Source organism: Cydia fagiglandana, chromosome Z, assembly GCF_963556715.1.
Source record: "Cydia fagiglandana chromosome Z, ilCydFagi1.1, whole genome shotgun sequence".
NCBI lineage: Eukaryota > Metazoa > Arthropoda > Insecta > Lepidoptera > Tortricidae > Cydia > Cydia fagiglandana.
The window spans coordinates 23080087-23101438 of record NC_085959.1 but is presented as its reverse complement, the minus strand read 5'-3'; the positions used below and the strand labels follow the sequence as shown (position 1 = coordinate 23101438).

The window sequence follows — 21352 nt, the reverse complement described above, 5'->3', positions numbered from 1 at the left end:
ACCACTCGATTCCAAATTTATATCGCCGTTTTCCACCGATTTTCGAGTGACAAAATTGAGCGATCGAAATTTAAAAATCGCCCCCCAGTACGTAGTATGTTTCGCTCGACATACACATTCTTTGTATGATCTCCCTAAATCACATGAATTTAAATATAAACTGACCTTGCAAATTATATGACTATAGTACTACTAATTAGTTAATGTAGTTCAGGTTCAAATTTCTACATAAAACTAACAGCGTTGTTTCGCTAAATCACCAAGGAAATTAGATAAGATCCTAAGCGATTATCGCAACTCCGATATTTGAATCGACGACCCAAGTCCCTGGCAAATTCCACTATCGCTGACTAGTCGAAAATTGGCTCCTACTTGGCTCCTGCTTTAAGCAGACTCAGACGTATATTTATTCCGCAGACAATCCAGCAGCAGAAGTTGTGACTATATGAGACTAGGCTGCTGCTGCTGACACACATCCAGTAAGAAACCCCTCTATCAAGGTACCAATGTAGTTTCGTCAATCATCTTGCATTTGGTCATCCCAACGGGGCAAACCTAACTGGACCGAGGCTTCAGGACATATGGTACATCGGGTGAAACAAATACCCTACGAAAAATCGTTTTATATAGATAATGGCGTGGTGACCCGAAAAACGTTTTGGGAAACTACCATACTGGTGACCATTTTCCTGAACCATGGCCTCGAAATAGCATCGACCACACCTTACAACCTATTAATCGTAAAGCAACCGCGACCCTAAACAGGTCGTTATCCAGCGGTGCGCCTAACTGGAGGGAAGGTACTTAGTGCGTGCAGTAACGCTCCTAATTCCAACCTCTAGAGTTGGTTCGCAGTAATCTACAGTAGATAACAGGCAGCAGTAACTGCCTTGTACGCCTGTGTGGAAAATAATAATATTTTTTAATCAGCACATGTGGAATACTTACTTGTTTAACAAGGGTGCTAAATTGTTTAGTATTGACATTCGAACAAGCAAAATACTCCAATTGAATCATAAGCATACCGAGTATTTCAAAAAGTGGTATACTTAACGTTGTAAGGGTTTCAAAGGTTCACTAACACTGCAGGCGAGGCAAACACAAGATTTCTCACCTCACCACCGCGGAGAGAAAAATACTAGCTGTATACAAATCTAATCCAGTTAATGCTACCTATTAGATATATATTTTGTACCGCCGACAATGACGTCACAGTCACTATCTCCCCCATTTTCGCGCTTGTCATCTCATAAGTATACTTAATACAATTCAGGACATCACACTAAATGCATTGATGCCATATACATATACCCATATCCGAGATGACTTGAACGGAAAGTAACCTAAAACCCTACTAGTTGACCGCTTCAGGGGCCTAAAAAAATGTATGTGCATTAAAAATAATTTATGTATAAGTTTTTGCTACGCTTCACCCCCACCTAGCAATGTACAAATTGCAGAACATTCCCAAAAAGCGGAAACGTTCTCGAGAATGTTCTCAGAACATTCCTGCAACATGGAAATTATTGTATAAACAAGAGAATATACTTGAAATAAAGTTTAAATAGGCATAACTTAAAACTAAATGTTATTATGCATATATTATTTGTTTATTACTTTTCGATATTTGATTATTAAGGTAATCCTTCCGGACCAGTTTTAAAGTTGTAATAAATTATTGTCTATTACAGTTAGCTATTTTGTTGATGTGATAAGTTTACCAATAAATTGCTTAAATTCTCACTTTATTTCAGAGAACATTTCGACTTTCGACAATTTTTTCCAAAATTTTTTTTATTTTTCATTAGAATCTAGAGGCCTCTATCTACCGCCATGCCAAATCTCAGCACGCTCGGACCAACTTGAAAAAATTAAAAAAAAAGTCGGTCATTTTGTTTTTTTTTTTAATGCAGTTTCCTTTGTCTTGGGGCCCCCTATGATATTTGGTCGAGCACCCCCCACCTATCACGCACCGTTTAAAAGTTGCCATACAAAATAAAAGTGGCCAGTTTTCCCGCAATTGTAGCATTTTTCCAAAAAAATATTTTTCATAGGTATCTAGGGGACCCCGAGATTCCGTGACCAAAATTTCAGCGCGCTAGGACAAAATTAAAAAAGTTAAAAAAAAAAGTCGGCCATATTGAAAAAAAATGGCGGCATCAAAAACTGCCAGGGTCCCTCTATGACATTTGGTCGAGCACCCCCCACCTAAGTCTGACCGTTTGGCCGGGCCGTCATACATTTTTCTGACCGGAAGCGGACGACCAAAAGTCGGAATTTTCTGGGGGTAAGGACTACACCTAAACTATCGTGAATATTCATGGTATAAACTACGATAAATAAATAAATTCTCGTTCTCGAGAACATTCTCTGAAGTTACCGAGAAATTCTCATGTGGAAAGTTTCGCAACTTTGGAAAGTTCTCGTGCGTGCATTGCTACCCCCACCCTCCAGTACTTTTAGTTTGTTATTAAACACAACATTCTCTACAAATATGCCAAAATTCGCTTGTACACGAATTATTTCCCCTACCTACCTTCGTTTGGCGGTTTTATTGGCATTTGACATTAAATAATTGGCAACTGCCAACTGGAATTTTTAAAATTATGGTGTTCCACTAACCACTAAAATAATAATATATTCAATATATTGAGTGTAGTTATTTAATTGAAAGCATTGCTAACATAATATTTACACGGTGTAAGATAAAGATGGTGTGGCTAATGTTGGCATCAGCTAATATGTTTATTTTTTATTTACTTATAAATACCAATCGTAAGGATATTTCCGTACGTTTTAGCTCTACTAAGTTAATGCCAGCAAAAGCCACTTCTTTAACAAGCAACACATTCAAATTACCTAAATCAAATTTCAGTATAAATTTCATTTAACGTCATAATATATAATATTAATATTCTTCTTTAACATGCAGTTTCTTACTACACAAATAAAATACAAACGAGTTACATCAACAATATAAGGAACTATTTCATGAGGCACAGTCAAGACACTTAGAGAGGTTACAATCAGATCTATGATGTTTTGTTTAAGGCCTAACTACTTGTATTTTCGAAAAAAATAAAAATTGTGTCATTGAAATCCTTAACAGCCTGTTTACAGTGTTACGGTCAATGTACGATTTCGTACCTTTTTACAGTGACAAACATGGTTTACTAGCGTACAATCTAAAAGGCATTGAAGGTGAAGATGAGTAAGTCCTGACAAATATAATAATGTAATGATGTAAATATTTAACATGTTAAATTTATAGGGGTTACCTACTATATGTACCTAACGTTGTCAGACTAAAGGTATCACAATGTCGGTTGTCAATAAGGGCGACACCACTCCGTTCCGGGTTAAGCTAGACAACCTATGTTCAATTTATCAACTAGGGTAGACATTCCTTGTAACAGACCTTAATTACGACGTAATCTAAGGACCGTTACAAGGAATTTCTACCTGCTGGACTACTGCGTTATGGCAGTAACACCTTATTACCAATTAAAGTGCGTCATTACATGTGTATTCGATTTGCCTGGCCGTAACTATATTACTGAGCATGAAATTCCATTACCTACATTGTACCGTTATACCGGCCATTTTCGCCCTGCAGGGTAATTGTGTCATTTAACCCTATTGAACGATGAATTAAAAATTATACATAATTAGAAAAAACGAGCAGTACTCAGATATTAAATAATTGCTTGATTATCACTGATTTGATGAATGTTTGATCAGTGACGACCTTTCCGTACACGGCGGGAAGAAGTTGATAACTGGCGGGAAAAAATTAAGAAATTGAACCTTTTGTACTTAATTCTATTTTAAGATCAAATTTCTTCAATTTTATACCTCGAGTTATCAAATTCCTTTCCGTTTATGTACCGCTTTATACTTGCAGGGTAAAGTTGTAAATGGTCATTCACTGTTTTTATTGTATTTACCGGCACACAAAAACTGCAATAAAATCTAGGGAAGGAATGTTTCAACATATAATATGTGTATTTACAGTGTAGGCACGTTCACGACTTCACGTCTACGACATTGATCTCCATTAGGTACTTGATGCGAGTTCAAAAACGTTGCTTATACACAATCCATCTTCATTTATACAAGTATCAGTCGAATTAGAGACTATCTTATTATTTCTACAATGCTTAAGTGTAATAAATTTAAGGAATGTTTAACAAAGTCATGGAGTTTGGAGTTATACTACAACAAGAAGTTGGTAATATAAAACACGATAGCCTCCTTGCGGCATTTTGCACAGGTGGGGCGGGATGCTCCGTCCTCTAGCGTGTGTGGAAGGAAGGCAGGCAGTCGTAGGTACTCGTATTATTTACGAGATTAATATTTGGTAACAATAATAAACACAAACAATTAAACTAAATGTGACGCTCAGTATTTGAACTTAAATTCGTCTCACTTATGTTGACAGGTGTGAGTAAATTATCTTTTATAAATGTAATTGCAGTTACAAATATATCAACTTAATAATCTACAATGTACATGTAGATTCTACATAAACTAAATAATGATTACTTCGCACCGGACTACATAAACTGTGACCTTCAATCTGGCGGATCATTTTCATATTAGACATTTAGATAAAACTATATAGGTACATACATATGTATATTATAAGTTTAAGACTTGTGCACATACGTGTCTAGTAAATAATCCTCGAATATGGAAGATGTAAATATTTACAAAATAATAATATCCGACTGTACACATTGAATATTTGGTCAACTAGCTAATACGACTCTTTGGTCGAACTCGCTCACATTCCTAACCTACCCTACTTTACTAAATAAAGTACTTGCTTAACTAAGTGAGATTCTATATTATTATTCTCAACGTTTAAAATATATTATTTTACGCAAGGAGTCGGTGAGTTTTCCTAGCTAACTCCAGTTTGTTCCGCCGTAGTGTCACGTTGATGACATATTAATGAATCGCTACTTATACGTATAACAACAGCAAATATTTATGACATTATACTTTTGTACCCTGATTTGAGTTTAGCACATACTAGGTAGGTTTTTTAACCAAAGTCACCGAAACTCATTCTTTATTTGAACGATCACGCGCACCATTGATAGATATCCGTAGTCGTCATCGCGTCCCTCGAAAGGTTCGCCTCGAGCGACTCGTCGGAGGTGTCAGGATTCTCAGAGGACGAGCTCAGCTGCCGATGGAGACGACGGTGGGGCGTTCTAGGCGATCAGCGGTCTCGGGTGCGCGTCGGAACTCGTCCTCGTAGAGTTGCTGCGCGTGCACGTGGTGGAGGAGCGCGGGCGCGTGCGCGTGGTGCACTAGCGCGCCGCCGTGCGCCGGCGGCGGCTCCTCTCGTTTCAGCTGCTGCTGCACGTAGTAGCCCAGTGACAGCCCCCGACTGCTCTCGCCCACGGTCGACGCCGCCGTTGCCCCCGCGTCCACTGCACAATTACAAGCATTAGCTTTATTTTTCCTACCCATCATACTTATTGCTTACCTAAATAAGTTGGTTAGTGAATTTTACAGTACCGACGTAAATGTAGGTACTGTAAACTTAAAGACAAAAGTTTAAAAACTGCCTCATATCGGCCCTTGATAGTTACCCTGCCTACAAAGCAGGAAGTCCTAGGTTCGAATCCTGGTATTAAGGGCATTTATTTGTGAGTTTATCACAAATATTTGTTCCTATACAAGTAAGTACCTATGTATTAAGTATTATAACTAAATAATTATATACAGAGTGATTTTGTTATGTTTGACCATACTCTTGATGGTTGAATGTGTAGGTCAATCTAAACAACTTTTACTTAGGGTTCAACCCTTTACACGCAAATTTAATCTCTTGTATCATACCTACATTTCTGTAATTAAATTATAAATTAATCTTTTCTAAGGAACAGCAGTTTTTTTTGCGACTTCGGGGTGGCTTCATACTTGTAGTTTGATTTTTAATACACTTTAAAATTTATTCTAAGACGCAATGTATTGCAAATTTTCTTATGTTTAAGGCGTGACAAGCAACGTCAATCATAACATAATGATATGGCGTGGCAATGGCGTCCATTGAAGATAATATTTATTTTGTATGAAAAATGGGAGTCTGAATACTTCATAATTTTTAAAAGTTTTTGAACAAAAGTGTCACCGTTTGAGGAGTACAATCTATGTTTTAATTATTTGCTCGTGTTACACCCGGTATACACATTTTTTTGATAATTTTATACGTCTTTATTTAGAGTTTTAGTCGTGTGTCGATAGATGGCAGTAATTTTACAGTGACTACAAAATGTACTATGACAGGGCCCCTCTATACTGTCTATTCTCTTTGGTTATAGGTATTGTACTGTTGATAAATACTTACAGAGATTTTCCATTTTGACAGCAGTGGAATGCGAGTGTTGGGTTAAATTTTTCAAGCTGCGCTCCGCTTTCAGGCTGTTCTTAGGCTTTCGCTTTCTCGTCTGAAATACGATAAACAATGTGTCAAAATGATATAATTTATTTTCCATAATTGTGTCCAAGCATATCCGGTCATCGCACGTGTATCTATGCGACATTATGTGATGCGCGCGGCAATTACATTAAGTAGGTAGGTCGCCGCATGCAAATAATTACACTTACTTGGTAACCTTACGTTAGGATGCGGCGGCCGAGAAAGGGGAATTAAACAGTTCAATTAGGTAGTTATACAATGTCTCTATTCTCCATCTGATGGTAGGTCAACGAAATATTTGATAGTGGTCCCAAATTATTACTATACATTTACATAATTACTAATTATGCTTCCAAGTGGATTTACCTACCCTTATTTTTTAGTGCGGGACTAAATATATATAGGTAATGCTTGTCAAAAATTGGCCCAGTTAGGTGTTTTGAATCGAATAGAGAGATGGATAGCTACCTGTATGGAGTCTTTCTTCATGGCCATAGGGCGGTTGATGTTGTGTAGCTTGTAATAGAGGCCGCAGGCGTTGCAGACGGTCTCCCCGTGCGCGTTCCGGCGCCACAGGGACGTCATGGTCGTGTGGCAGTTGCTGCACGATAGGCCAGGCCTCTTCGTTCCCATCTGTGCATTCACATTCACATGTTGTTATCACACTACTACATTAGGTACATACTACTAAACTTTAATGGCTATCGGCTGTTTGTGTCCATTTGGGGGCCTAGCCAAGTGAAGATCGTTTCTGGAAAACGCTAAACAAAAGTTATCACGTCGGTTTTTCGTTTCATCTGACATCCCGATACATTTTTACTTTTCGATTGGCATTTGTCGATATACATAAGAAGTCTTGACAAAAAGCCGGGTCAACGCTACGAAGATGATTTACGATTGTCATCTTGGCTACGGCCCTGTTCTCTCTCTACATCTGACTGCACCTATATTAATTAGGTATATAGTCGAAGCGATAACCATTAAAATTTCCATAGTAGGTACTGGTTAGTATTTTTGTTTAGGTAAGTTTCTGATTTTTAATGAGTAGGTATACCAATAAAAACATTTAATTTAATTATTTCATGCGTGATGATTAAAGCCTGGTAGAGAAGAGACAGCAAATTGTGTTAAAAAGCCAATGCATTAAGTATATTGCGGGATCGGATGCAAGGATTGGACGGATCGAGATTAGGGGAGGACGTACCCCTTTCTTCGTTTTGTAGTCAGAGGGGGAAGGGCCGGCGTGCGACGACGCACACAGCGGCGCAGGCGCGGGCATAGAGTGCGCGTGCGGCGACGCGACGCCGTTATACAGGAAGCCTTTGTAGAAATCCGCGCCCGGCGGGGTCCCCTCCGCGGCCACTGCAACTAATACAACTGTCACTACGAGTCGGGGAAGTGGACGCTCGACGGGGCGCGGATTTCTGACGGGCGTGGGGCGATAGCGGTGGCGGTGTGAAAGGTGGCGCGGGGCGAGTGTTAGCTGTGTCGAGCGGAGGAATGTCTGCGTACGTCGTTGGCGGGCGCGGGCACGGCGTGCGCCGCGTGCCGCTGACGTACCAGCCGGCGGGGCTGCTTGGGCGGCCGGTTCATGCCGTTCATCTTGTTGTAGAGGCCGCACGCGTTGCACAAGTAGTGGCCGGTGCCGTCGCGCCGCCACAGCGGCGTGTCGATGGCGCCGCAGTTCACGCACTCGCGCCCCTCCGTGAATATCTCCGCCATCTCGACTGCGCCAACACACCGTACGTTAGCTCACCACACACCAATCCCTCACTCACTCTATTAGATTAATTATCCACGTCAGCCGAGCGTCCATTTTGAAATACTTTGTGCATATGTTAGTTAAATACATCGAACAGTATTCCAAATCGGCATTTATCAGTATTCGGCCTTCATATTATGTAGCAGGAATACAATGAAATATAGAACACAAGGTACAATTCATATCATTGTTGAATTCTCTTAGTCATCCTCGCAAAAAAATACTAATAAAAACCTAATTAATAAATAAGCGCCACTTGCACCATCCCACTAACCCGGAGTTAACCGGTGAAACCGTTAACCATGGTAACTCCAGGATTAACCGGTTAACCCCGGGTTAGTGAATGGTGCAAGCGGCCTAGTGTTACGTGGGCCACGCATCTTTAAAATACGATATCATGTGATAGGTAAACCTCGGAATAATTTTTCGTCAATTCAATGAATCAATCAACAAAAGCGTGGCGTGGATCGTTTTCGTCCTTGGCAATGACTTTGTTCAGATCGATTCATTGATCGCTAATACAAATCGCTGAGTCGCCGCGGCCAAGGCGCGGGCTGCCGGCGACGCCGCGCGCCTCGAGAGCACGTCGCGTCAAGGTCGCGACGCCTTCCTCAACGTGTGCGCGCGTGACTCTTCATATTATTCTTTTGAACGATAATTCATACTACCCTTGTCGCCACTTGTAATATATTATGTACCTATGATGAATGATTACATATAACCTGTCATATTCAAGTTTCATGATTTTCCTATTGTACATATAAGCGACAAGTATTTGAGTGACTCACGTTGAGAAGTTCATAGCTTTCATAAACTTACTAAATGCAATCAGTGAGAGTCGTTGATGGCACCATGATTCTGATCTAGAGCCGCGCTCTGTGGTATATTCCTCTCTAAAGTGATCAGACCCGTTTCCACCACGATTTCTCTACTCTCACCTTATTCTGTAGGACCCGCAGTACCCTGGAGGTCCTACCACCTTCCCCAATAGACCTTCCCGTTTCATAACGGCTTGACTTTTTACATAACCTCTCAACGTATTTCTCTCGTCATAATAATATAAACACTCACCAGGGTGATCTCCTGGCTATACTCTACAATATGTAATCTGTACACACAGCAATAACAGCTTCCCCTTAAATTTCTTTTATCTAACTAATAAGATAAGTAAGTTGCTTAGAACGCGTTCCTGACAACTCCCTCAAATTAGAATGTCAGTTATTTTCTCTCTTCCGCCAAAAGTAACATAAACTTCCAGGAATAACATGAGGCTGTGTAGATCGTATAGTTAGGTATATCAAGTCTGCATTTATCAGATTATTTTCCTAAGGAGTCAAATCAGCTTCTATGTATATTTGTCATTAAAATGTATACATACTTATATGCTATTTATTTATTACTATTTAGACGCCGTTTTCATTTCATTATCCGTTTCTTTTTTTTATTGTTAACTTAGGTACCTACCTACTCGTAAATAAAATAAAAAGTTATTTTAGTATTTTACTCATACCTAAACGTGAAATGTGGCCTGTTATGTCTAGCTACCTAGAGTTACCCTTTTAGATTTTAACATATGCATTTTATCTATTTTATCATCGTATTGCATACGTTTTAATATAATTTATTAATAAAAATATGTTTTAATTCCATCTAAAATCTTACCAGCCTAAACACACAAACATGAACCGTTGGTATACAATTACACGCGTGTGCAGGACACTGGTCTGGTCGCAGAGATTTTAACCGGAATGGGCTCTGGCGTTTCCAATTACTCATAATAGCGTTGGCAGTTGAGTGCTGGGCGAATGTGGTTGTCATTAGGCGTATTATGTTATTGAGTGGTGTAACGGGAACCGAGGCCATGTGCGCCGACGCCCGGCTTGCGCTCGCGCTCATCATCGTCCCAAATCTGCACATTCTACTGACCTTTTACACCTAGTTAACCCAGCCATAAATATCAATTGAAAATAAAGTAAATATCTAATTAGGTACCCTACACTGTAAGTTTAAGTAATTACTGTTGACGTTAGTTTGTGTTGTCGCTTTACTTAGCTAGCCAACGAAGTAGAACAAAGTTTAGTGCATTGTCTGTCGACAGGGGCGCGTGCGGTGCGGGTTACGTCATGGTTCAACTATGCAACAAACATCATTAAGGGAGCTTTCTTTTCGTAATTCCCTAAGAAAGAATATTATGAGTAATCCGGACTACTCGTCCCGGTAGAGATAAGAAGTGCAACACATTCGAGACAGTATTAGTAAGCAAATATGCGGAGACGAAATGTAGATATCGTGTGCCAGTTTGTTCTGTGTTGGCTGGTCTGTTTGCAGCGCCGGGGCTCGTCCTCGGGCTCGGGCCGCTCGGCCGGACGCGGGCGATGTTTGCGCGCGGCACGTGCCTTATCCGATACCATTTACGGAATGCGATTTTAATGCGCTTAAAAGGGAACGACTTTATTTTAAAAGGAGACAACGTTTTTTGTCGGGACCTATGCAAACACGCGGCTCGTTCGTTACTTGTCTGATGCAACATACATGGTGCTTTGTTTTAATTTATTTTTATGAACGTTGGTCCTTTTGCTTCGCTTAGTTGATAATACAACACTATCAACACCACACACTATATCTCTAGAGTAATTACCTACCGTAAGGCTATAAATAACTAAGGGTATTAGGTATTATTAACACTTGGTATACCTACCTAATACTGCCGGCCTAGCCTAGGTCACAATCGCTATCGCTTCGACAGCGAAAACCATTATGTCTCTCTATCACACTTCCATATAAGTGCGATAGTGACAGTTGCGTTTCGATCGCTACGGAGCGTAAGCGATCGGCATCTTGGCTACGCGGCCTGACCGGGGTAAGTAATCGATATTTATCTACATGTTATTTTGATGCCAAAATATAAGCTATCCGTCCGGCTATCACCCTATTGTTACACATATACCAACTAGCCTCCGCCCGCAGTGATATCACACTCTCAGGATTTAAGGATTGAATTACAAAACCTTCTTCCTAAACTTTTAAAGAATATATTATTATGTTACAATTCATTTAAGTCTGTTATATTCATCATCATCATCATCTCAGCCATAAGACGTCCACTGCTGAACATAGGCCTCCCCCTTGGACCTCCACTCGTACCGGTTGGAAGCGATCCGCATCCAGCGTCTTCCGGCGGCCTTAACAAGGTCGTCCGTCCATCTTGTGGGTGGACGTCCTACGCTGCGTTTGCTAGTCCGTGGTCTCCACTCGAGCACTTTTCGACCCCATCGGCCATCTTCTCTGCGCGCAATGTGGCCTGCCCATTGCCACTTCAGCTTGCTAATCCGGTGGGCTATGTCGGTGACTTTAGTTCGTCTACGAATCTCCTCATTTCTGATTCGATCACGCAGAGAAACTCCGAGCATCCCTCTCCATAGCTCGTTGAGCGACTTTGAATTTTGAGATGAGGCCGATAGTAAAAGACCACGTTTCGGAGCCGTAAGTCATCACTGGTAACACACATTGATTAAAGACATTCGTCTTGAGGCACTGAGGTATGTCGGACGAAAAGACATTACGTAGTTTCCCGAACGCTGCCCAACCGAGTTGGATTCGGCGGTTGACCTCCTTCTCGAAGTTGGACCTACCTAATTGGACTACTTGTCCTAGGTAGATGTAAGAGTCAACAACTTCCAGTACCGAGTTCCCAACAGAGACTGGGATGGGCACAACATTGGCATTTGACATAAGTTTCGTCTTGTCCATGTTCATTTTCAAGCCCACCCGTTGTGAAACTCGGTTGAGGTCATCGAGCATCATGCTGAGTTCCTCCATCGAATTTGCCATGACTACGATATCGTCGTCCTAGTTGTTTTTCGGAAGAAGTTTAGCTATACACAATCAAAACTTATTAGACGTTTTCAGTAGATTAAGGAAAGTAAATTTAAAGCTCAACCCTGCCAAATGCCAATTTTTACATAAAGAAATACTATATCTGGGTCATGTAGTTTCAGAAAAGGGCATTTTACCAGATCCCGAAAAAAACTAAAGTTCTAAATAATTATCCTACTCCTCAGAACGCCGACGAAGTTAAACGTTTCGTGGCATTTCCTAGTTACTATCGTAAATTCATTGCCAATTTCGCAGATAAAGCATATCCGCTCAATAAGTTGTGCTGTAAAGTTGTACCATTTATATGGACCCAAGAGTGTGAACAATCTTTTCAAATATTAAAGTCTGCTTTAGTTAAACCACCAGTACTTCAATATCCAAATTTTTCGGAGGAAAACCAATTTCTTTTACAATGTGATGCGTCAGGAAAAGCTTTAGGATCAGTTTTATGCAACGGTGATGGTCGACCTGTAGCTTACGCTAGTCGAAGTCTTAATAAGGCAGAATTAAATTACCCTACAGTTGAAAAAGAGTTATTAGCGCTAGTGTGGAGCATTCGCTATTTTAGACCCTATTTATACGGCAGAAAATTTAAAGTTCAAACGGACCACCGACCACTAGTGTATTTGTTTACTATGAAAGACCCTACCAGTAGATTACTAAAGTTCCGATTACAATTAGAGGAGTATAATTTTAAGGTCGAGTACTTGAAAGGTTCTAAGAATTCCGTGGCAGACGCTCTGTCTCGCATAAATATTACGTCGGAGGATTTGAAACAAATGAATGAGCAAGTTATAAATGTGATGACACGAGCGCAAAGACGAAAGATTGAGAGTATGCAAGGTACAGACAGTACAAGTTCTTCGGTTGTTATATTAATGTTAAGTAATTAAAGTAAATATTGTATAAAAATCTCCCAAAAAGGCAACGAAGATACCATCCACGTATTGAAACTGCACGCAGGAATATGATTGTGAAACTTTATATAAATAATAATTAATTAAATATGTTATTAATAAATCCGAAATAATCTCGGTAAGTACCTACCTACCAAATGTATCGCATACCGTAAGCGACATTAATACCTTCTATTGCGTACCGAAAAAAACAAAAACCACTGGAAGGATCACTCTTAATCTTTAAATAAGTTTAAGTGCCGCTCGTCAACATTTTTATGTATGTAAATAAAAAAAATACAAGTGTGGGTTGCGATCGCAAAAAGTTATATTTTAGGAGGCTAGGACGAGAAATCTATTTATATCTACTATCTATTTATAAACTGTCAAACATATCAACTATTCAATTAATATTATCTTAGTATGTATATTGTTAAAAGTTTTAATAAATAAGTCGAGCGTAGCTTAGGTAGGTAACTAAACAAACTTAACTTTTGGTAATGAGAGTACTTACGTTAGTGACTCAGTAGAACTTAGCTAGTTACTGGTCATACGTGTGTGAAGGGATTACACGTAGGTACCTAACAACTTAAGAGACACCTCACAGTAAGTAAATTGGCTCAGGACTTTATTGTTGTTGTTGCTTTATGTTTATAGTTACCTAATTTAAAGTCGATCCTGCCAGAGGAACTTAAAAAACATGTTTTAAAAACTACAACTATGTAATAAATTATAATTAATAAGTTTCACATTGAAAAACACTGCTCTTATCACACGTTTTGTTTATCACAATGACAATACATCTCCACTGTTATTTAGAGAAGAATATTTTATAGTTTTGACAGTCGACCGGGGTTATCGCAACGACCCGCAGCAAAAAATAAACACACTAGCTCAAAGAAACGATTGCTCGCACAGTACTGGAATTGGATGGTTGTAGTGTATATAGCTACGAGTGTAATTTTGCTGCTAAACCCTATTGTAGCTGTAGCTCAAGAGTCGCAACAAGCGCATCTAATCAGAGAAGCCGCTTATTCTGGTTTGCCAGAGCGAAGCTCCCAGCTTCTGAGTCCCTATAGCCTAAGCAAATTAGAAAAATCTGCGGAAATAATTCGTGTAGTTTTGAAAATTGGTACAGGTATACCTTGTGGTGTCCAGATAAACATACTAAAAGTCCTCGAGGGTAGGGGGTGTGCTGGGGGTGTAGCGGGGGGTTTGAAGGTACTTTTTTTCATATTTTTGCTCATATCTCAAATATCTGTACGAATAGCATTATAATTACTTAAGACAAAAGTTTTAACAATAAATTTACTACAAATTTGGTTATGTTTATTTTTACTCTGCGATCAATACTTTAGGGGCTACAGGCTGTTAAAGTTAAATAAGTAATAAAAAATAGACGGTTTAAGAAAACGTCGTTTTTTTGTAATTGTTCATCACAAATAAAAAAATTTGCTTAGAGTAAGCAAGCTAAGCAACCTGCTGATAAAATATAAAAAAATAGGCCATATGCATGTCGGACCATGCTCAGTGTAGGGTTCCGTAGTTACCCGTCTGTCAAAATAGACTATTTGCCATAACTCAAAAACAGCTGTACCGATTAGGTTCGCTACATTTTTCCTTGAAATTATTTATTAAGTTATGTTTTCACGATTTTTTTCATATTTTTTGGACCCATGGTTCAAAAGTTAGGGGAACTAAGGGGTAAATCACAACTTTTTTTCTTTCAGATCGATTATTTCCGCAAATATTAAGTTGATCAGAAAATGGTTCTTGAAGACCCTTATTCGTTTTAAAAGACCTATCCAACGACACCCCACACTATAGGGTGGAAGCGAAAAAAAATTTCATCCCCACTTTAATGTAGGGCAACCACCTTAAAAAATTTTTTTTCTAGTTTTCATGTTTAAATTTGACACGAATATATAAATCAGTTACGCTGACAAAGTTGTAAAATATAAATTAGAAAAAATATTTTTTTAGGGTGGCTGCCGTACATTAAAAAGGGGATGAAATTTTTTTTCGCTTCCACCCTATAGTGTGGGGTGTCGTTGGATAGGTCTTATAAAATGAATACGGGTCTTCGAGAACCATTTTTTGATCTGCTTAATATTTTCGGAAATAATCGATCTGAAAGAAAAAAAGTTGTGTTTTCCACTTTAGTTCCCCTAACATTTGAACCATGGATCCAAAAAATATGAAAAAAATCGTGAAAGTAAAGCTTAGTAAAGACTTTCAGAAAAAAATATAGCGAGCCTAATCGATTAAGCGGTTTTTGAGTTTTTGCAAATAGTCTATTTTGACGGACGGGTAACTACGGAACCCTACACTGAGCATGACCCGACATGCTCTTGGCCGGTTTTTTTATATTTTATCAGCAGGTCATTTAGCTTGCTTATTCTCAATTAAAATTTTTATTTATGATGAACAATTATGAAAATACGACGTTTTTTTAAACCGTCTATTTTTTATCTCTTATTTAACTTTAACAGCCTGTAGCTCCTAAAGTATTGATCGCAGAGTAAAAATAAACATAACCAAATTTGTAGTAAATTTTATGTTAAAACTTTTGTCCGAAGTAATTATAATGCAATTCGTACACATTTTCGAGATATGAGCAAAACTATGAAAAAAGGTACCTTCAACCTCCCTCTACACCCCCAGCACACCCCCTACCCTCGAGGACTTTTAGTATGTTTATCTAGACACCACAAGGTATGCCTGTACCAATTTTCAAAACTACACGAATTATTTCCGCAGCTTGCCCAAATTCGGCTTAATTTGACGTGGCTACTACTCATCCGGAGCCGAGCACACTCGCACGCGCCGCCATGTAGATGCTTCCTGCCCAACCACCACATCCCACTTTTATCATGTTGTTATGTCTTAAAATAACAATAAGTAACATAAACCTTTTGTTTATGTGTACTAATAAATGTGTCAACAACATAATTGTATTTTCTTCTAAATGTAGCCTTTATTTTATTTAGTTACTTTTTAGTCCATTACATTAGTAGTGAAGTCTAATTTAATTAGGTACCAGCACCAAATATTTTTTTATACACGTTTACCTACCTATGGAGCTAGCAACAGCAACTTATTCACGAATCATAGGGTTCAAGTACTTATACTGTTTTTATACGTACGAGTTCATGTTTATACTTTGATTCATAAATAGATTGAAAATAATTACAAATTTACCTAGTTGATTTAGTGTTGAAGAATTGATCTTGTGTATTTTGTTTTGACTCAGACTATGTCTCAATCAAGTTTCGTCTACGAAACTACTCCAACCCCACGTTATTCTAATTGGAAGTCCATTTGTTTAGGTAGAGTAGCGGCGTAAAACAGCTTTCATATTATTCAAAAATGTACATATTTTGTTTTTCTAATAATATACCCACGAATACAAACCCACATTTACCACGAATATGATCGGTTCTTTTAATATTACATTTTTATACATTTTAATCAAGAGCAAATGTCACCTTAAAATATTAAAGTTGGCTCGATAGATAAAAACTACAATAACATGTCTAATTATCCCTTATTTTCAGTTGTACCTACTAATTAAGTATATCGTTACTATGCATACCATAGCAGTATACATGAAGTATAAAATTGCAAGCCGAATTGATATAGCCGAAAGTAGTTTTTAACATACAACCTAAGTACGTCTGTTTTCAGAGTAATTTAATAAACCAGCGCAAGGGCCATATTTTTCGTCGCGAGTTTCACGCGGAGCGTCATATATTTTGTTTGCTTCTAGTTTTGTGGCTTACCGCCCATTATTATATTTAATTAGTACATAAAAAAATACTTGGAAAGAAAAAATATCCTTACTTGCTGACAGATTGGCGGCGGCAGAGTACTGTCGGCGACTGCCTTCTAACCATACTTCCTGAAAATATCAAAAATGTTCATTTTATATCAAGGGGAACAATATCATAACTGAAATGCTATACATATGGTAGGTATTATGAATCTGTGTTAGTTATTTTTATTTTTTTGTAGATGGTCGTGTTAGTAGGTGCATGTAGGAAGGTAACTTTACTTTTTGATATTTTATTGAAATAAGTATGAGAACGTGTGATTTAAGGGCACATTAACATAGATCAATCTTAGGTACCTGGGGCACATAGGCGTTAGAAGACAAAGCTGTGGTCCCGTAGACTGTGGAAGGGCGCGAGGTGGCACAAGCGAAGGGCGTCCCACCGAAGCGGGTGTTAAAGGCGGGTAACGCGCCGCCACTGCCGGGCGAGCCGCCGGCGCCTCCGGAGCCCGAGCCGGCACCGTCGCCGTACTCCTCCAGGACCGCGCCCGGCGCGCTGCCACTCGACCCGCCGTACGACGGCGATCCGCCTACGAACACGCTCTATGTTCACTCGACAACCACCTTATTACACGCCATCTTTCATCGAAGTAAGCCACTAGCTGTATCCCAACATGTTCCTAGTTAACTCGAATTTTAAATTTAAAATTCCATGCATAAATTTTAATATTCGCACAGCGCATAACAAGATTAAGACACTTAGCATTGCTTATATTCGCTAAAGGCTCCGTGTGTAGTATACTAAAGTACATGTATGCACAAATAACAAAATTTGTGGATTGTGTGGCTGTACCTGCACTAGAGGTCCAAATCTGCGGCTGCGACGAGAGGTCGGCGCCGTTGCCGAAGTAGGGCGCGCTGCCGGGATACGCACAGCGGGCGTACACGCCGCTGCCACCGCCGCCTCTGCACATGCAAACATTCACTCGCTCAGTACCCATGCAGACACTTCTGCAGACAGCCTGAGTACATGTGATCTCGCTGAGGAGGTATTGTAAGATTAATTAGGTAAACAGAGTTTAAGCAAAAGTAAGTAGAATAGTAACTAATATCTTCCTCGGTCTGCAAGAGGTAGAGAAGAGAGTTGCTCTATAAATGTCCAGGCGAAATTTAGTACTGTGACCATTTTAGTCTCTAAGCTTTTAGTGCATTACACTTTTATAAGTGTTTGTGGTCCTAATGAAATGCTCCCGGTACTAGAATGACAAGAACTGGTAATTCCTGGTACGGTTTTATGTAGAAAACCAGTGCCGGGAACATACCTACAGGCGATGGATCAACTCAAGCCGCAGTAATACCAATAACAGTTGGAAATTCAGGCCCCAATGCCTGAGAGCTGCGGGAAACTCTCTCCTTTCAACATGCATATTTAGGTATGGATTATGTTTCATGACCATTCACCATTAAGCAATCTAGCTGCCCTAATAGGAGCCACGCCAATAGCAGTGCAAAATTATTTTTCAGTGGGAGCTTTCATTACTTATACTATACCTATCGATCACAGCTGTAATATTGACTGAAGCTAAGATATTACGGGTATGAAGTGGCGGTAGGTAAAATGGAACGCAGTCGCTGAGGCTAATGGCTCGGAACGTCTCGGAAGTGCCCTGTGTTGCTGTGCTTATCGCTCCTGCCCCTCCCCGCACGTCGCCCGCGCCCTCGACCCGTTTGCATTCATTACCGTGTGGTGACGGAGCTACCGTTGCACCAACACAAGGGGGCCTTGTACCGTACCGATGCTGATAACGAATACAAATTCAAGTGATGTCTATATTGACAACCCCGTAACAGACGAGACATCGTCTAAGTTTTCAATGTATCCGTAATAATATCAATGTAGTCCGTAAGACTAATACTTAACACCAGTAAGTCCTGATACCTAAACTAATAGCTTACTCAGCGAAGATAAACCGTAACGGCCGGCGGCGGCGTATGCCTTGTGAGGAAACGAACATATGGAAACACGGATATTTACAGTAACTAAACACCGTCTCACGTCGAATATAGTGAGTCGTGGTCTTTGAACCTAACCTATTAAAAATAGTAGGTACGCTACCCATATCATACTGCAGCGGGAAAGTCTTGCTTCAATTATACTTATATTTATTTCTGTTGCACGTGTTTGAATTAATAATAGTCCCAAAACCTACCTACCGAGAAGAAATATGTACTTAAGTTAGGGCAAACTTAAGTGACACAAGCCCGCATCAGGGTACGGAAGCGTTATAAATCGAGTACACGTAGGTGTACGCACTCTGTGCAGGACAGTATCACCTCTGCTGCTGGTTGTCGAAGCGTGCGGGCCCGCACCGCAGCCCGCGGGCCGCCGTGTTGTGTCCATTGGACCTCAACACACGACTCACGGCTCGATTCGGAAAATGAATTAGATTTCTACTAGACTTCAACAAGTTACGATATGGATAATTTAAAGATATTTGTAAGATAGATAATTGTGTCAAATTTGATGTTTCCGCGATTCTGGAGGTCCTCTTGAACGATTTCGACAAGCTATGACTTAGATAATACAAGTCACATCTAGTCGATATCTAATGTAGATCTAGTTGATCTCTAAATCGTCTCTAGATCTTGTGATTATCTCACTGCTGCGGGACATCCCAAGATCTCATCCTGATGGGTATTATCAGTCATTTCCGAAGTCTAAGCTTTACATTTTCCAATGTATTCATTTAGTCTTATACAGGTACTTAAAATTAGCCGTTATTTGCGCATCATCACCCAGGATTCACAGCAGAACGTTAAGTGCCTATACAAATAAATCATTTCGAGACACTCGACCCGTCATTCGACGAGGACAAAAAATGAGTGTACAAATTTTGAAACGATCCAAGGGCTCTTAAAACGTGTAAAATGGCGCGATAAAGGCAGATGAGAAACAAAAAGTGTGGTTATGTTGTCAAGGGGTGCGAGCGAGTGGCGAGGGGGCGGCGCGGCGACTAGCGAGCGCCGGCCGGCTCAGGCTCTGCGCCACAAGCTGATCCCTCATATCATATAAATATTCAACCGAATTAGAATTTTATATTTTCGATAGGTAATATAATAAATGTAATAAATCCATAAAATATTCGGTTGATATATAACTACATTTTCTGTACGGTGGTCCCTGACTTATTTTTCTGCTTTCCTGTTAGAAATTATGATGAAGGGACCAGTACCAACTCCTGCCTACTCTTTGTTGTTATAAATAAAAGGTAATAGGTAGTACTCGCCAATAGGTATATTTGGAAAGGTAAGCAAACAACTTAGTTAAATTTTCCTTATATTAATTACCTACATGATGGTGTAAACAATTTATTTTAAATACTTAGGTAGACCTTACAGGAAAATGTAGTTATTGTGTGGCAATTATTATACTCGTGACTTAATTAAATAAATGAGAAATTATTAAACATGGTACTGTTGCGAAGGATACGGACGGTAACCACAAGGTGTCAACACATACTTAACATAAATAATATATTATTTACAGTGTATGGTGATGGTTGTATTAAGCATAGAAGTTAGCCTATTAAATCAAATAAAAGGAACTCAAGATTTAAGAAAAAGTAGTAGGTATTTAATGCTAAAAGTAATCAGTTTTACTTATTAGCTTATCATCGTATCTATTGGTTGATAAAGAAACTACTGTTTGCGGCAATAGAACTAAGACATTTGGAAAGAAGGAAACAATAAGGGATTTTTTTGCATAGAGTATATCTGTCAATAGTAGGTATCTATATTTATAGTGTAGGTCATTCACCAGGTGATGTCTCGTGGAATGTATGAAGGTAGGTATACCTATGTATATTAAATATTGTTATGTGTGCAGCTTTCATTGAATATCGTCTGGTTCTCACGTGCGCCGCTCCCGGCACCACGCGCGCACCCGACACCGCGGGCGCACTCCCATCCAAATCTGACGTCATGCGGTCAACCACACACACATTATTGTCATTATCATACTACTCTTTGTGCACACATTTCGACAGCTAATCAAAGTACATAGGTAGAAATCGCTGCTGATGGTTTTTCCAGTTAACTGCAGTTTCTACTATTCAATATGCGCCAGTCAGTCAGTAACATCTATTCGCAAACACACTTTTGTTGTGTAAACACCCTCTCTCTTCATCATGCAAACAACCCCATTTTTTATATTCTTCCGCTGGAGTTTGAAGTTTCTTCCCTGTTTGTGACAAATAAAAAAGAAACGTCCCGATCCTATATTATACCGAGCACAAACGCCAGAGCTAGCACAATATTTGCATAAACAATTGACTTTATTTAAAGGTACCGTTTGCTTTTAGTTTTAGAATGTTTGCCATAAATTAATGTGAGTTTGGGTTGTGAAATAGCGTGTGTGAGCGTGAGGCGAGCGAGGTGTGCCCGCCGAGTTGGAGCGCTGCGTCGTCGGAGGCGGTAGGTATGCGCAGGATCACATCACCGGAAGTCGATGCCATAATTATATTTTCGTAGAAACCACAATGGTACTGCTCACTTATAAAAACAATTGCCTTTGATAGTTTTTTGCGTTTTATTTACCTAACTTCTACTGA

General features: G+C 39.5%; 1 protein-coding gene across 5 annotated transcripts in view; it reads right to left on the bottom strand.

Moving 5' to 3' along the window:
- Window positions 1-2649: 2649 nt before the first annotated feature.
- Window positions 2650-21352, bottom strand: part of LOC134679004 (transcription factor BCFI-like) — a 48034-nt gene continuing 29331 nt past the window's right edge. For 2 of the 5 annotated variants that reach the window (XM_063537788.1, XM_063537784.1), the window contains exons 3-9: window positions 17596-17708; window positions 17100-17332; window positions 16814-16871; window positions 7949-8163; window positions 6905-7069; window positions 6365-6464; window positions 2650-5444 (exon numbers count right to left, since the gene is read on the bottom strand). In XM_063537788.1, the coding sequence (XP_063393858.1) occupies window positions 5191-5444; window positions 6365-6464; window positions 6905-7069; window positions 7949-8163; window positions 16814-16871; window positions 17100-17332; window positions 17596-17708 (1138 nt within the window). In that variant the 3' untranslated portion in view covers window positions 2650-5190. Of the gene's footprint in view, window positions 5445-6364; window positions 6465-6904; window positions 7070-7640; window positions 7805-7948; window positions 8164-16813; window positions 16872-17099; window positions 17333-17595; window positions 17709-21352 lie in introns of all 5 variants that reach the window. The other 3 variants (XM_063537785.1, XM_063537786.1, XM_063537787.1) reach the window with 3 other exon arrangements.